Below are 16,625 nucleotides of genomic sequence, written 5' to 3' on the forward strand. Positions count from 1 at the left end.
AAATAGATGCCATTGTCTCCATTTTGGAAACACAAAATTGAAGTTTAGAAGACTTAGATGACTTTTCCAAGGTTACAGAATCAGAAAGTGTCAGAATTGGGATTTAAATCTAGTTTCTACACTCGTACTGGAGAAGGAAATGACAATCCACTCCAGCACTCTTGCCTGGAAAATCCCATGGATGGAGGAACCTGATAGCTACAGTCCATGGGGTCACAAAGAGTCGAACACGACTGAGTGACTTCACTTCACTTCACTTCACTTCTACACTCTTAATAATGTTTTCATATTGTAAATTTGTATATTGCAGGGGATTCAAACTGCAACTCATGGGCCAAATTTGGTCTGCTGCTTGTTTTTGTAAATTAGCTTTTATTGGTATACAGATATACCCAATGTACTATAATGGCCTATTTTAATAGTTATGAGAAAAAGTGACTATATGTTTTGCACATAAATTATTTACAAACTAGAGTTTTACTGAAATAGTTTACCAATTCCTGGTCTATAGGTATCAACTTAAACCTTTTTAAGGTGATCCTTGAGGAAAGGCACTAAAAATATGCCCAGGATTTGCATACGTTGGTATTGGGTGCCCTTTCAGTGAACTGCTGAATGAATAATATAGGCACAGAAATCTGGCCTAGTTGGCTTCCTGCAGCCTTCACTGTGTTGACTCAAGCATATCTAAAAGATCTGTTTGTTGTTATCATTTGTGAGTCAGAACACAGGTCTTATCCCTACCCCTCCCTCTCATAAATGCCTTAAAGCCTGGACTTGGATCCCAGCTTAATGGATTTGATATCCACCTTCCCACCTCCAGCTTCAAGGTCTACATTTGTGCTAAGTGGGGGAAGAGGCAGATAGTCCTAGGGCCTGCTGTTACCTGATCTAGCTTCCCTTGATCATCTCTAAAGGAGCTGAATAAATGGTGGTTCCTCCCTTCTCCCTACTGGTGCTTCTACTTGCCTTAGCCTGAGATGCAGTCTGTAGGGATAGCTCCTAAGTGTATAGGCACCTTTAAGCACCTCCAGTGTTTTATGACCCAGACTTTGCCCCACTGCCTCAGTCTTTGAAACTCCTCCTCCCTGGACCCTGCTCCAGATACTTTAAATTCGAGAGAGAAAAAAATAATGTGTCAAGACTGCCTGGGGAACAGCACCTGCTCCTAGTCAAGATCACCTCATCACAAGTAAGGATACTAGATGGTGGAACTGCCATCATACCTGTTTCCTTCCTATAGCTGAGGGTAGATGTAGTCCTTCCCAAAAAGACATGGAGTTCTCTACGAATTACTCTGCACCCACTCTTTTCTTACACTTTGCATGTTTAAAACCTCTTTTTCTTCTACTCTTAATATCAAGAATGTGGTTTCTTCATGGAATCCTAGATATGTAAATTTATAGGGCTAAGAGGGTCTATATCTAGTTTAAGGCCCTCAATGTACAAATGGAAAGGCTTAGGCCCAAAGAAGAGGAAGTCCTATACCAAGACCACATAGATGATTGCTTCAAGAGCAAGCCAGGGAAGGAACTTGGGTCACTTGACTCAGGCTAGTGATTTTTCACTACCCTCTCTTTCTAGCAAGAACAAAGATGGCCTTTGCTTTTAAACAAATTCAGACTCCAGCTTCACTCAGAGATTTTGGGACCCATTTTGATATTTTTTAGTTCCATTTTAAAAAAATTAATATTTCCAATTCTTCTGGGTGTTCCTAGGTTTTAGGATGCTGATCTATGTTAATCCAAGCTATCTACTAGCTGCATCCAGTCTCCACAATGAAAAATTTGAGTAATATGACCCTGGGAGTTCACTCAGGGAGCTGCTAAAAATGGCAGTGGCAGAGTTAATGTACATTTTTTAAAAAATCTAGCAGTGACTGGTGGACAGCAGGCACTCAATTATTGTGAAGTCACTTCCCTCATTGCAAAAGGGCTTTCTGGGTTTCTCCATTAAGTAGCAGAGTGTGGTAGTGTAGTGACTAAGAGACTAGACAGACCTACTACAATTCCCCCCTCTTATTAACTGTGTAACTTTGAACGGTTACTTTCCCTCTCAGAGTCTGCTTTTCTTCAGTTGTAAAATACGAATTAGCATATAAGTTTCATAGAATAATTGTGAATTTTAAGTGAGAATGTATGTAAAGTGGTTAACATAGGGACTAGCATGTAGAAAGCTCTTTGTTTTATTACCAGTTTTATTTTTCTCTATTATCAAGCAACCATGGTCTCAGAATAATAGCAGGGCTGATAACTGTGCTTCACAACAAGAGAAAGTGTTGGGGATGGGAGCTCTTCTTACATCTCATAACCCTTGCAGTGGGACCTATTTCTTAAAGGGGGGTATTGGAATCTTTCTATGAAGTTTCACTAGCTTCACTGACAGTGCATTTCCTCCTCCCTCTCAGCAAATAGCAATCAGCAAGCTGAGATAACAGAAGTGCAACCCAGCCTCTTGTAATTCCTCCGGAAATCCTAACCGGGATTTGGAAAACACCCGGACATGGTTAAAGAACCATACCGGGTTTTGTACCAATCCAGGTCTGGAACAAGACATTCCAGTAGATTAGTTTCTGGAAAAGAGGGCAACCAGAACTGCCCCAGCCTCCATTCACTCCTCCCCAGTAAAACCAGCCAATTGGAGCCCTGGACTTTGTTTATGAGAAAGGCCTTGTAACCCAGGATACTAACTGAGCAGGGCTGGCAGACTCATGCTGGGGTCTGCAGTTTAGCCTCAGTAGGCCGCTGACATGAATATGGAAGGATTTTCTCCAGCAAAGGTAAGCTTCCTCCGCCCCTTTCTAAACCCTACCTCCTTCTCTTTGAAACACAAAACAAAAAAGAAAACTTTTATTCAGCTTGGTTTAGAGAAATCCTGGGCCCACAGGGAGAGAAAGTCAGTGGTTGAGAAGAAGGAAGCACGGCTGAATGTGCAGGAAAGTTAAAATGTAAAATATGCTCTCTTTGTTCCTCTCATCAAAATGGCCAGGGACATTGCTCAGCTGTTTCAGAGATGATCCTGGAGTTGTAGAGAGTAGTTAATTTTCCTGTTAAAATAGTATGCTCATTTCTTGGTCTCAGTTTGTGGGGTTTATTGAGGTGATGCTGCTGCTGCTAAGTCACTTCAGTCGTGTCCGACACTGTGCGACCCCATAGACAGCAGCCCACCAGGCTCCCCCATCCCTGGGATTCTCCAGGCAAGAACACTGGAGTGGGTTGCCATTTCCTTCTCCAGTGCATGGAAGTGAAAAGTGAAAGTGAAGTCGCTCAGTCGTGTCCAACTCTTCGGGACCCCATGGACTGATGGAACACTTAAAAACAATCACTTAACTTTCATACTTTGAGATCCAGATTGGCACAGAGCAAGGCAGTAAATGATAGCTGAACTAAGCTATCAGCTTAAAATCTAAATTGTTTCTCACACTTAGTGCCTAAGTAGAAGAAATATTTTAGAAAATATGGGCTTAAATTCTGGCCTTGCCAGTAAACTGGTTGCTTGGCTTTAAGCAAACCCCTTTATCTCTCTGGTCCATTTTCTATATGTCATGTCAAGGGGTTGAAAAAGTATAGTTTCTAGAAGTTTTTATGGATGTATGAATCCATTAATGCATTAAGACTTTTACTAATCATTTATTGTATTCTAAGCCCTTTGAAAGGGGCTTATGCATCCATTATTTTGTTTGATCCTCAAAACAATTTGTGAAATATTATCCATAATTTTGGATGAGAAAACTGAGGCAAAATAGGTGAAATTGACTTGTTGAAAGTTACATAGCTATTATAGGCAAAAAAAAAAAAAAAAAAAAAATTCAACCCAGGTCTTATAGTTTCGTATCAGTATACTTTCTATCATACTACAACTAGGGTATGAGGACATAAAGAAACCCCCCTAATATAAATGCACATATGTAGTGAAATCATATTGTCCCAGGAAAAGCACAGTGATGATATACATGATTGTCAGGCTAAAGGATCTTAAGTTCTAGTACTAGCTCTTAGGACTTAGAGACTTAGAGTCTCTCCAACTGGGCCTCAATTTCCCCACTTCTGACATAGTAGAATATAATGATAATGATTAAAAATAATATAAATTGTACTTGTGCTATATGGAATCTTTTTTTTTTTATTTTTTTTTATTTATTTATTTTTTTTTATTCTTCCAATTTTATTTTATTTTTAAACTTTACATAATTGTATTAGTTGAGGCTCTCAACACTCTCTTGATTTTCCCTTCTAGTAAAAAAAAGCCCCATACCACCTAAAGGTGAGGAAATCCCCTATTTTGAGTCACAAGGTGGAGAAAAAGCCACAAAAACATTAAGAAAGTGGAAGACCAAAAGGTCAGTCTTGATAGAGGGTTCTGTTAATAAGACTTCTGAAATTGGAGACAAAACCTCTAGGACAGCTCAGCATTTCTGTGTTCAGTTGAGTGATCCTTTGTCCAGGATAAGCTTGTCCAGGCCAGTATACTCCAACTCAGAGAGAAAAGAGCATTATCACATTAAAGGAACAACTTGAAAATTCTAGGGAAAACAGTGATGCAAAATGTGGATAAAGGGGACCAGGCCCAGGTAACATTGGGATGACAGGAAAGTAAGGTTTGCCTAGTCTCAGTGTATATTAACTAAATTATGTCTAATTCAAAGTATCCCAGATATTCTTTCTCTTTCTCCCTCCCCTCCTTTGACCACCTCTTCCTTCTGTCCTCCTTTTTAACTTTCCTCCAGGATTCTTCCTCATATTATTTCATTTCCCCTTTCCCCTTTTACCTTTCCCTTTTATTTTTCCTCCTCAGTCTGGCCTTTCTATAAGATCTCCTCCTGTGGGCTCAACTGATTAAAAATAGCCCTCCCCAAATGAATAATTTATGTAGGGCTTCCAAATCCTTCATCTCATTTGATTTTCATAGCAAACTAATCAGGAGGCCAAACCAGAGATTATCTCCATTTAAGAGATGAGAAAACTCAGGTTCAAGAAACTAAGTGACTTGTTCCATGTTATACAACTAGTAAATGATGATTACAGAATTAGAATCTATTTTTTCTGAGTCTGCTGCTGCTGCTGCTAAGTCACTTCAGTCGTGTCTGAGTCTGTGCGACCCCATAGACGGCAGCCCACCAGGCTCCCCCGTCCCTGGGATTCTCCAGGCAAGAACACTGGAGTGGGTTGCCATTTCCTTCTCCAATGCATGAAAGTGAAAAGTGAAAGTGAAGTCGCTCAGTCACGTCCAACCCTCAGCGACCCTTGCAGCCTACCAGGCTCCTCCGTCTATGAGATTTTCCAGGCAAGAGTACTGGAGTGGGGTGCCACTACCTTCTGCATTTCTGAGTCTAGAGTCTTTCAATTTTACTATGAAATATACAAATGATTCTAAAAGAATCTTATGGGTTCTCCCTTTCTTTTGTTTTATAATAACAAACTTAATTTAAGAATAACAATAGTAATAGCAACAACAAATGCATCTTTGGGAATGAAATAGGAAGTTAGTGACTAGAGGAAATGAGAAATTATATTTATCAGATACTTACTAAGTCCCTATCTATTTCTTTCAAACACATCTGAAAACAGTACTCAAACGTGAGTTTATCTGATTCAAAAGTTCTGGTTCTTTTCATTATATCATTTTGCTTCCAAGGAAACTAATCTCAGCCATATGCATGTGCCTGTATGCTTACAATGTATTATTGTATATAGGAACTTATGAATGTGTTTGTGTTATGGATATCCATAAAATGTTAAAGCTTTGTGAGCCTGGCAATTTTCGTTTTTAAATCTATTTCCTTATCTGTAATAATCATAGCCACTAAAGCCTTTTGGTCTTTTACTGGTGCACTTAAATATTTATTTGTGTTCTATTCACTTAAAGATCTTATTTCATTTAATCCTCAGAACTACCCTGAGAAGTAGTAAATAATATTAATTCCATTTAAGATGAAAACACAAGGGCCAGAGAAGTAAAGCAGTTTATCAAGTCACACAGCTAGGAAAAGTGAAGCCAGGGTTTGTTTAGGTAGTCTGATTCCAAAGCCTGTGTCTTCAATGTAAAATGTAACTGCAGGGCTCCCATCAAAGTATCTTTCAATAGATACACAAAGACTTCTAAGATACTACATCCACTCTCAAGGGATTTATAGTCCAAGCTGGTAAATAAAGACAGTTCATGAGGCAGCTTATGAGACAAAAGTAATAATAATAAAAAGTCTGACTTCATGCCATTTTATGCTATTTAGAGTAAGTAGTTTTTCAGAGGACAGTGATATGAAGAGGCTACAGGGGGCCTTCTGGAGCAGATAAGATTTAAGTTAGCCCTTAGAGTTGAAATATATGATGTGTGGGAGACAGTAAAGATAAGTTAACAAACTGTCACCAGGAGGGAGAAAGAAGAGGAAGGAAACCAACAGTTATAGTTTGTTATATTCTAAACACTAATTGTCCTGGGGCCTTTTCATGTAAGTTTTCTAATTTACTTCTCCAAAGCTTATAGTATTAGATATATTTTATAGATAAGAAAACCGGTTCAGAGTGCCTAAGTATTACCCAAGTCTACACAATTGGTCTGCAGGAAAGCCAGGTTTTAGAAGAATCCAAGACAATGTGCTTAGTCACTTCAGTCATGTCCGACTCCCTGCAACCCCATGGACCATGGCCCGCCAGGCTCCTCTGTCCATGGGATTCTCCAGGGAAGGCAGGTTCTCCCCCATATCAAGGGCTTCTTCCAAATGTCATATGAAAACTGAGGGTTACACACTTGGGCCACTGCTTTGTGTGGAAGGGTTTGAGAATTTTTAGAGAGGTCCATAGTTCTATTTATCAATCAAGGTAAATAAATATCTGGGCATTTCCTATCCACATGTGACTCTGTGCATATTTTTACTTTCTGTTTTCAATTAAAATCCCTAATATCATGTGGTTAGGTTGAGGATTTAGTGAAATAATTTATGTAAAAACTGAGCATCATGTTTTTTGTAGTTTCTCTATGAATGATTGTTACCATCATTATTATCATCATCATGAATGATACTCATCAGATGTATCTTTGCCTATATAAATATATATGTGTCTCTCTAGAAGTGATCATAACTACATAACTACATGCTTATTTCAGAGTATATGGGGTATTCTCAGATATGGCAATAGCTATAAACACATACAAGCATACCTTGGAGATATTGCAGGTTCAGTTCCAAACTTCTGCAGTAAAGTTCATGTTGTAATAAATCTTCACACTTTTTTTTTATTTTTTAGTGCATATAAAAGTCATGTTTATGCTATACTGTAGTCAATTAAGTGTATAATAGCATTATGTCTTTAAAAATGTATGTATATCAATTTTAAAATATTATTGCTAAAAAGTGCTAAACATCACCTGACAATGCAGAACCGCCACAAATCTTCAGTTTGTAAAAAACATGATGTCTGTGAAGTAAATTAAAGTGAAGCATAATAAAGCAAGATATGCCTGCAAATGTTCTCTGTGCATGTGCAAATATATTTTGTGAAAAGTAGTATAGCATGGTAATTAACATGAAACTAATATAATATTGTCAATTACTTATACTTCAGAAAAAGAAAAACATAAACACTGAACACATACTCCCTTTACCACACAAGCCAACTCTGCTAATTGTTAACTATGGGAACTTTGACAAATTACCTCATATCTCTGTTTTATAGTTCTTCTTTCTAATAATATGGGGATAATAAAGATATTTGCTTCATAGTACTATTGTGAGGATTGAATGATTTATTCTGTAAAACATTTTGAACAATGTCTGACATATACACACATTATAAATATTGACTGTTATTATTTTAAACTGAAGTATAGTTGATTTTCAATATTGTGTTAATTTCTGGTATATACCAAAGTGATTCAGAAATATATATATTCTTTTTCAGATTTTTTCCATTATAGGTTATTATTATTATTATTATTATGACAGTGACTAAGGCTCTATATGACACTGTGGAACTAATGTGGATGCAAGTGTGTGTGTCTCTGCTTTTAGATAAGACTGCATGTGTCTATGTATATGCAAGTGTATGTATATTTGTGTATATGTTATGTTGATTGTGTTTCTTGGATTGACTGTGTCTGTGTATGGTATGACTGAGTGCTTCATATCAGCCCCAAGAAGTCTAACTGCCTTGTTGATGTATCAGAATGAGAGACTAGAGGCTTAGTTCTAACTCTGAGTCAAGATTGGACACATGAAACGGATTTGTGCATTGCAAAGAAACAGCAAAGAATATTTCTTCTGATAAATGTGCTAAGTTCACAGCTCGGTGTATTTTCATAGACTGAACACATCCACGTAATCAATAGTTAAATTGAGAAACAGAACATTACCTAAAAGCCTTCTTCTTCTTCCCTACCAGCCAGTGATCCCTACCTTAAGGGCAAACATTATCCTAGCTTCTAACAGCATAGATCGGCTTTGCCTATTTTGTACTTTACATAAATGAAATCATATAATATGTACTTCTATGTCTGGTTTCTTTCTGCAGTATTATATTAGTGAGAGGCATCTATATTTTCATGTAGTGTTAGTTTGCTCATTACTATTGCTATACAGAATTTCATTATATAAATAAAATACAATTTGCTCATCCATTATAATGTTGTGGGCATGTTGGCTGTTTCCAGTTTGCATCTATGAACGTTATAGCAAATGATTTTTGCTGAATTCTCATTTATTTTTAAACACAGTTTATAGGGGATGGAAAGTGATAATGATGAAAATAGAGACACAGGGAGAATTAGTGACTTCACTTGGGTACTGAGTGAGTAACAGTGACTCAATTAGGCTACTGATGCTTGTTTCCTAATTTGAGGGCCAGAGTATACTCTTCTTTTTACACTGCTGAAGAAAATGAACTCATAATTCTCTTCTGAAGAAAGTGATACCTTAAAAAAGTCAGTACAAGTGACTTTTTAACTTTTCCTTCCAAAGTCCAATGTGTAGAGATCCTTGAACACTTGTTGAAAGGAATCAGGTAAGGCAGAGATTCTAGGCTAGTCAGTTTTTATGTTCTCAGTCACTCAGTCTAGGTCTTGCCTCTACTTTTCCAGACACATTCAAAGTCCTTTTGTTCTCTTTCTTCCTTACCAGAAGTTATTCATTTGCCTGTTTCCCAGAGTAACGTGGGCCATGGAGTCAGGCCATCTCCTCTGGGCTCTGCTGTTCATGCAACCTCTGTGGCCCCAACTGACTGATGGGACTACTAGAGTCTACTACCTGGGGATCCAGGATGTGCGGTGGAACTATGCTCCTAAGGGAAGGAATATCATCACGAACCAGCCTCTGGAAAGTGACATGTAGGTTTAATCTCTTGTGAAATTAGAGATGGAGTTAGGGAGGGGCACCCTTGAGGTCAGTAGGTAGCTCTTGAGGACCTTTTCCCAGGGTGTGGTTGCAGTCAGCTCCAGATCTCTCTGGGCCATAATCCCAGCAGTGCATTTCCTGAGAAACAACTAATTGACCCAGGAGGCAGTATCTCATATGGAGTCTGCTTTTACACACTGAGATGCCTCAGCATTTTTAGAGTCTTAAAGGTCATTCCATATTTCCTTGATTTCTAAGGTGATATCCACTATGCTGTTTTAATAATAGGTGTTTAGCTTTTAAACAGGAAAGAAACATGAAATATATACAGTGTTGGTAAGATGTGTGTGGTGTATGTATGCTGCAAATAGTTCAATGGAACTATACTGATTTAAGATATGTGAAAACGTGAAAAAATAAGATCAGCCTTAGAATCAAGGAAAGAACAGTAATAGCTATCACTTATATAACATTTTGTAACAGGCACCATATTAGAAATTTATATACTTTGTCTCACCTAATTGTTATAGAAACTAAGAGGTGAATATGAATATTCTCATCTTATAGATGAGAAAACTGAGGCTCAGGGAGATCAAATGACTTCCCCAAGTCCAACAGTAAATGGAAAATTTAGGATTTGAACCTGGGTAATGTGGATACAAAGTTGGTACTCCTCTCACCATTCAGCCTCTCACAGATCCTACAGGAATAAATTTTCTTGATCTTAGAGCTCTGCATGCATTCCAGAAATATCAGCTGAAAAAAAATTAATGTATTAAAAAATCTTTTGTGATCATGAATCATGTTGTCTCTCCAAAGCATCAGAGTTTTCCAAAGTTGACAGTAACATCTCAGAGTTCTCTAGGAAGAATTTGAGTAAGAAAAAGTCATCCTTTTTTTTTTTGATGAACCATCTTTCTAATTATCTAGTTTTGGAGTCACAGAATCTGGATTAAAAGTATCCTTGAGGGATAACTTTGTTATCCTCCATTTCCAATACATTGAAGTAATACATAACATTGTGGTTTTTTTCTTTAACTATTTCCCAAGCATTTTTCTAAACTCTTTTCACCAGTAACAGCTGGTACCATGATTGCCTCCATCTTACAGATGGAGAAATTATACTCAGAGAAGTTAAGTAAACTGTTAAAAGTCCTACAGATTTGAAAATGGCAATCCATGCATGCTAGGTCACTTCAGTCGTGTCTGACTCTTTGTGATCCTGTGGACTGTAGCCCACCAGGCTCCTCTGTCCATGGGGATTTTCCAGGAAAGAATATGGGAGTGGGTTGCCATGCCCTTCTCCAGGGGAAATGGCAATATTGGCATTTAATTGAAACTTCCTGGCTCCAGAGTTTATGATCTTAACATTATGCTGTAAGACTTCCCATATATAGCAGGACAACAGTAAGTCAAGCCAACTGGATAGGAAGTTGAGCACTTAAAAAGGGTCAGTTCATAGTTGGTTGCCTCCTCACTACTATATATTAGGCTGTAGTGAGTGAATCTGTCTATTTTATAGGTTGTGTGCATGAGTGGTAAATTGCTTCAGTCATGTCTGACTCTTTGCGACCCTATGGATTATAATCCGCCAGGCTCCTCTGTCCATGGGATTCTCCATGCAAGAATACTGGAGTGTGTTGCCGTGCTCTCCTAAAGGGAATCTTCTCAACCCTGGATCAAACCCACATGCCTTATGTCTCCTGTATTGGCAGGCGGGTTCTTTACCACTATCCCACCTGAGGAACCCATTTTGTAGGTTAAAAGTGCATATCGGCAAATTCATACACTCTAAGTTAATACTTCTCATTGTCTAACAATCAGATCCTAGCCTAAGGCTTTAATATTTTGATCAGTACAATCCCATTTCTTCTTATTTTGCCCTAAACAAAAATGGTCACTTTTTGGTCAGCTTCCTCTAGAAGAAAGGCAAAAATGTGAGTCTCTCTTTCCTTCCTTCCCAGAGTAGCTGCTAGCTTCTTGAAGTCTGACAAGAACCGAATAGGGAACAGCTACAAGAAGACCATCTACAAGGAATACAAGGATGGCTCATACATGGATGAAATGGTCCAGCCAGCCTGGTTGGGCTTCCTGGGGCCAGTGTTGAGGGCTGAGGTGGGAGATGTCATCCTTATCCACTTGAAGAATTTTGCCACTCGTCCCTATACCATCCATCCCCATGGTGTATTCTATGAAAAGGACTCAGAAGGTAAAATATCCCATCCTTTATTTCTCCTACTTGCAACAAATATCCCTTTTTCTTTACTGTCTTATGAGAGAGAGAGAAGCTGGGAATGAAGATAGTCTTCTTTTTTGAACTGAGGTGCCAGTTACTCTCCCCAGAGAAAATATGGGTACCATTATCAGCTCTGCTATTCATACACTGTGTAACTTTGGGCAAGTCACTGCCCCTCTCTAAACCTCAATTATTCCTTAAAAATGTAGAGATTCAATTTACTTTTTATCACAAAAAATTGCTTGAATGGAATTCCCATAAAATATTTGACTGTCTTGGAAATAGAGGAGTGTTCTGTGAATTTTCTTCTTAATAGAAAGATTGGTTTACTCATCCATAGCTCCCACTATCCCAGGCCCAACAGTTTATAATACTGACACACCAGTGAGTGAGGAATAGAGAAATAAGAAGGTCCTAACTTGATTGTTAACTCCCTGTATCATCTTGGACAAGTTATTTTCCCTCTGTTTTCTCTTTCATAAGTAGACCATTTGATAATTGAGCTGCCTTCAGACTGAAATTCTGTGGTTGTCTGCTTTTTGTTTTCCAAAGTGAGTGCTCAGAGGAAGGGAATTTTTATTCTCTCTTGCCTCCATGTCATTGGCTTTGCACTGGAGCATTACTAGGTTAAGCTGTATAGTACTTTCAGGCTATATCTCCTTCCCCAAGGGCTGCTACCTTTTTAACCTGCTGTTGATTTAAAGTCTAGGGTTCTTGACTAGATATTACCTGAATCTGGCCTTCCTCAGGTTGTGAGGAATACTGTGCTGAACTTTAGAACTCTACCTTCCACAAAACTGAAACTAGATATCTTATATGTCAGCACTCTCCTGATTTCTCTATCTGCTAGGTCTCTCTCACCCTGGGACTGAGCATGTGCAATTTCATTTCTTAGGTTCCTTGTATCCAGATGGTTCCTCTGGTTGGTTGAAAGCTGATGATTCTGTACCCCCAGGAGGCAGCCACATCTACAACTGGACCATTCCAGAAGGCCATGCACCCACTGATGCTGACCCAGCATGCCTCACCTGGGTCTACCATTCTCATGTAGATGCTCCACGAGATATTGCTACTGGTCTCATTGGACCCCTTATAACCTGTAAAAGAGGTATAAGCCCCAAGTGTGAGCTGAAGATACAATTTGGGATATCTAGAGGGAGCTGTGATATAATTGAATCACCTACATATTGAGCAACAGCCTGGAGAGCATTAATTTAACACCCCCATTTTTTAGCAGGAATAAACTCTACCAAACTCCCTTTTCACTATTTTTTTCTATTTAATTATTTAAAAAAAAAACAAACAAAATATTTAAAAAATACTTTGCTACTTTTTTTTTTCTTATTTCATTAAAAAAAACTCAAATTAGTAATGATGAAAATCAAGTTACATAAGAATAAATGTGTATTAATAGTTTTTTGGATAGTATTGAAAGTGTAGCCATCAGAATTTGGGGAGGATTGTAAGTTTGGTTGGAAATGTGATATGTTTAAGGTATAGTCAGTCCTGAAGACCTGTGTGTTGTGGTCAAATTAAGGCCCTGAGTTGAAGACATAGGCAGGGATGATGGGAGGGAATTATTCTAGATTCTATGTACTTCACCTTCAAGTCCTAGGCTCAACTGAACTGGTGACTTTATCTAAGGAATTTGGAAATAGAAATTAGCAGCAGAAGGTTCTATCTACTTTTCTGTTGCTGATGGACTCTTAAGGCTCCACTCTTTCTATTCTTAATTGTGAGTACCCCTTACAGCTTACTGTTGCTAAACAAAGAAGGTTCTTAAAGGCTCTTTTCTTTCTTTCAATAGGAACCCTGGATGGGAGCTTCCCTCCTCGGCGGCAGGATGTGGACAATGATTTCTTCCTCCTTTTTAGTGTGATAGATGAGAACCTTAGCTGGCATATCAATGAGAACATTGCCACTTACTGCTCAGACCCTGCCTCAGTGGACAAAGAAGATGAGGACTTTCAGAAGAGCAATAGGATGCACGGTGAGCTGGGAGTAATTGACCACATATAACAGTGAACACTGATTGAGGTTCTCCACTGGGCCTGGTATTTGGTGAATGTTTTCACATACCTGGTTCTTTTTAATCCTCATGAGGACCATGAGTTGTAGGTGGCTTTTCCATGTTTCACTCATGAGTAAACCAAGGCTGTAGGATTACACAGAAAATAAACAGCACAGCTAAAATTCCAACCCTAATCTCTCTGACCTCATAGACTATGCTCTTGCCATTAGGTACCTTGCCTTACAATATGGAACAGCCCAGGGTTGTTAATTTCAAAGTCATATACTTTATGCTTAGTCACTGGCTAGGGTTGCCCAATGATATAAGTAGTTAACATTTCTTTGTTCTAAAAAGGATGCAAACTGGAAAAAATTACATGTTTTGTAGAGAAAAGAAATGAGTTCCCATAAGGGTGTTCAGTTCAATTCAGTTCAGTCGCTCAGTCACGTCCGACTCTTTGCGACCCCATGAACTGCAGCACGCCAGGCCTCCCTGTCCATCACCAATTCCCAGAATCCACCCAAACCCATGTCCATCAAGTCAGTGATGCCATCCAACCATCTCATCCTCTGTCGTCCCCTTCTCCTCCTGCCCTCAATCTTTCCCAGCATCAGGGTCTTTTCAAATGAGTCAGCTCTTCGCATCAGGTGGCCAAAGTATTGGAATTTCAGCTTCAACATCAGTCCTTCCAATGAACACCCAGGACTGATCTCCTTTTGGATGGACTGGTTGGATCTTCTTGCAGTCCAAGGGACTCTCAAGAGTCTTCTCCAACACCACAACCATTTTAATTAAATTTAAAACAAAAGGCACAGAAGTCCTAAGGAATGGACAGAAAATGGATTTTAGAAATGAAAAAAGTTGCTTTTGCTTTTGTTTAATTATAGGAGTGATTTACATAGTGACAGAGGCAGGCTCAAAACCAGAGTCCCAAGGGGAGGTGAAAACTCAAGGAGAATATGTGAAAGATGGTTTGGACAGCTCAAATTTCTCTTGAGTTTTATACCAATTGCTTGTAATGACAATTAGTTAGTTAACTTGACAATTTCCCTGTGGGAATTTCAGAATGAAATTGGCCTAGAGGGAAAGAAGGCTTATAAAATAAAACTCCATTTCTTAGAAAGCTTCCTCAGATTGCTGGGTTCGAATCCTGGCTTTACCACTTAATACCTCTGTGGTTTTGGGAGAGAAGTATTAATAACTTTACCTCTCTGAGCCTAGATTTTCACATTTTTTTTCCATACTAGTGAATTCTGCCTATTTCCCAGGACTGTTTGTGAGATTTATACGAGATGATGCATACGGTCAGCACAGTTTACTCTTCGAAACCTCACCTAAGTGTTACCTATTATTATTATCAAATGGTAAGGCTTCTCTCATTGGGCTATCATTTCCTAACTCTGATATTTTCTTTGTATTTTATTTTGCAGCAATAAATGGCTTTGTATTTGGAAACTTGCCAGATCTAAGTATGTGTGCACAGAAACGTGTGGCCTGGCACTTGTTTGGCATGGGCAATGAGGTAGATGTCCACACAGTTTTCTTCCATGGACAGATGCTGACCATCCGAGGTCATAGAACTGATGTGGCTCATATCTTTCCAGCCACTTTTGTGAGTGCTGAGATGGTGCCCCAGGAACCTGGCACCTGGTTAATCAGCTGCCAAGTGAATAGTCATTTGCAAGGTGAGATCCAACATCTCTGATCCTTTAGATATAGGAGGTAGGTGGCAGTGATGGTTATCAGGAGCCTGGGTTTCTGACCTGGAGCCATAAGATTGGTCTTTCAGGTGAGATAACTGGATGTAAACAATGAAACATTAGAATTCTGGGATTCCAGATTCATTCTTGGCTCAGTCATTAAATTGCAGGTTGACCTTGGGCATGCTCTCTGGGTTTTATCTTCCCCGTCTCTAACAAAGGATAGTAGAGGAATGGATGAGTGAACCTTTGGTAAGTCATGTCACATTTTTTGTGTCTATGTTTCCTCATCTGAGGATTGCAATAATAATTCCCACCTTAAAAAGTTGTAAAGAGGTTTCAGAGAAATAATGGGATTTTGAAGCTTAGAGATGAGGGAATGATGAGACCAAGACTGGATACAAGAGAAGAAAATGAGCACTCAAATGTGCAGTTGGAAGATAGGCACTTAAATCTTAATTCTACCTCTGACTAGCTGTGTAATCTTGGGCAAGTTATGTAACCTCTCTGATCCTTAGAAAGAAAACTTCATCTGCAAAAGGGGACATTAAGTCTGTTTCACAGGCTAGTTATGAGGACTGAAGGAAGTAACTAAAATATGTAAATCACCCAAAAAAGGTTCTAGCAGATAGTACACATTCAATGAAAATGAATATCCTTATTTCCTCTTTCTTCAAAGCTCAGATTTCTAATTTCAAATTTCAGATCTCCTTGGGATGTTGTGAGACTCAAATGAGATAATGTACCTGAGTGACCTATATACACAGCCAAGCAAATATAACACAATATCATCTATTACCACTATGCCTCAATGTAACAACTCCACTTTTGGAAACACTACTTAGAATCTACACTTTCCTGACAGTCCCAAGTGTGGAGCTTCATCTTCATATGTAGATGTTCCTTTACTTTGGAAACTTCCCATTTTACAAATAACACTATTTTTAAAATTTGATGCTCCCATGGGCCTAGTGTAGTAGATTTCTCTATTCTCCCCATTTACAAATCAGAGGTTAAGCTCAGATCTAGGAAGTGACTTTCCTAAATTCCTATAGATAGTGATAAGGCTTGGACTTGGAATTCAGGTATTTTGACTTCAATTTCTGTGATGTTGCTACAGTGTAAGCATTTTGCAGAGGCAAGAATAAAGGTCTGATAAATGAGTTAGTAGTGATAAGCAGGTGGGAGATACTTGAATTCCCACTTGCACTCCCTGTCTCCCAGTCAGGCTCTTTAGGAGTGAAAGAAAGTAGCTCATTTAGAGGGAGGGATAAAGAGCCTAGTGAAGGGATAAAGTGGGAAACATTAGGAAAAGGAGGAAGATGAGTCACCTGGGTAAAAGATGTATTGGGT

At 38.7% G+C, this 16,625-nt stretch overlaps 1 protein-coding gene across 13 annotated transcripts in view; it reads left to right on the plus strand.

The window, feature by feature from the left end:
• Positions 1-2,435: 2,435 nt before the first annotated feature.
• HEPH (hephaestin) overlaps positions 2,436-16,625 on the plus strand; it is a 145,390-nt gene continuing 131,200 nt past the window's right edge. For 9 of the 13 annotated variants that reach the window (XM_086390139.1, XM_086390145.1, XM_086390146.1 and 6 more), the window contains exons 1-6: positions 2,517-2,779; positions 9,113-9,318; positions 11,290-11,534; positions 12,457-12,669; positions 13,369-13,551; positions 15,003-15,257. In XM_086390139.1, the coding sequence (XP_086246265.1) occupies positions 2,750-2,779; positions 9,113-9,318; positions 11,290-11,534; positions 12,457-12,669; positions 13,369-13,551; positions 15,003-15,257 (1,132 nt within the window). In that variant the 5' untranslated portion in view covers positions 2,517-2,749. Of the gene's footprint in view, positions 2,780-9,112; positions 9,319-11,289; positions 11,535-12,456; positions 12,670-13,368; positions 13,552-15,002; positions 15,258-16,625 lie in introns of all 13 variants that reach the window. The other 4 variants (XM_086390140.1, XM_086390141.1, XM_086390138.1 and 1 more) reach the window with 3 other exon arrangements.

This window comes from Bos grunniens, chromosome X, assembly GCF_055505025.1.
Source record: "Bos grunniens cultivar Pamir isolate PY7600 chromosome X, Bosgru_T2T1.0, whole genome shotgun sequence".
Classification (NCBI taxonomy): domain Eukaryota; kingdom Metazoa; phylum Chordata; class Mammalia; order Artiodactyla; family Bovidae; genus Bos; species Bos grunniens.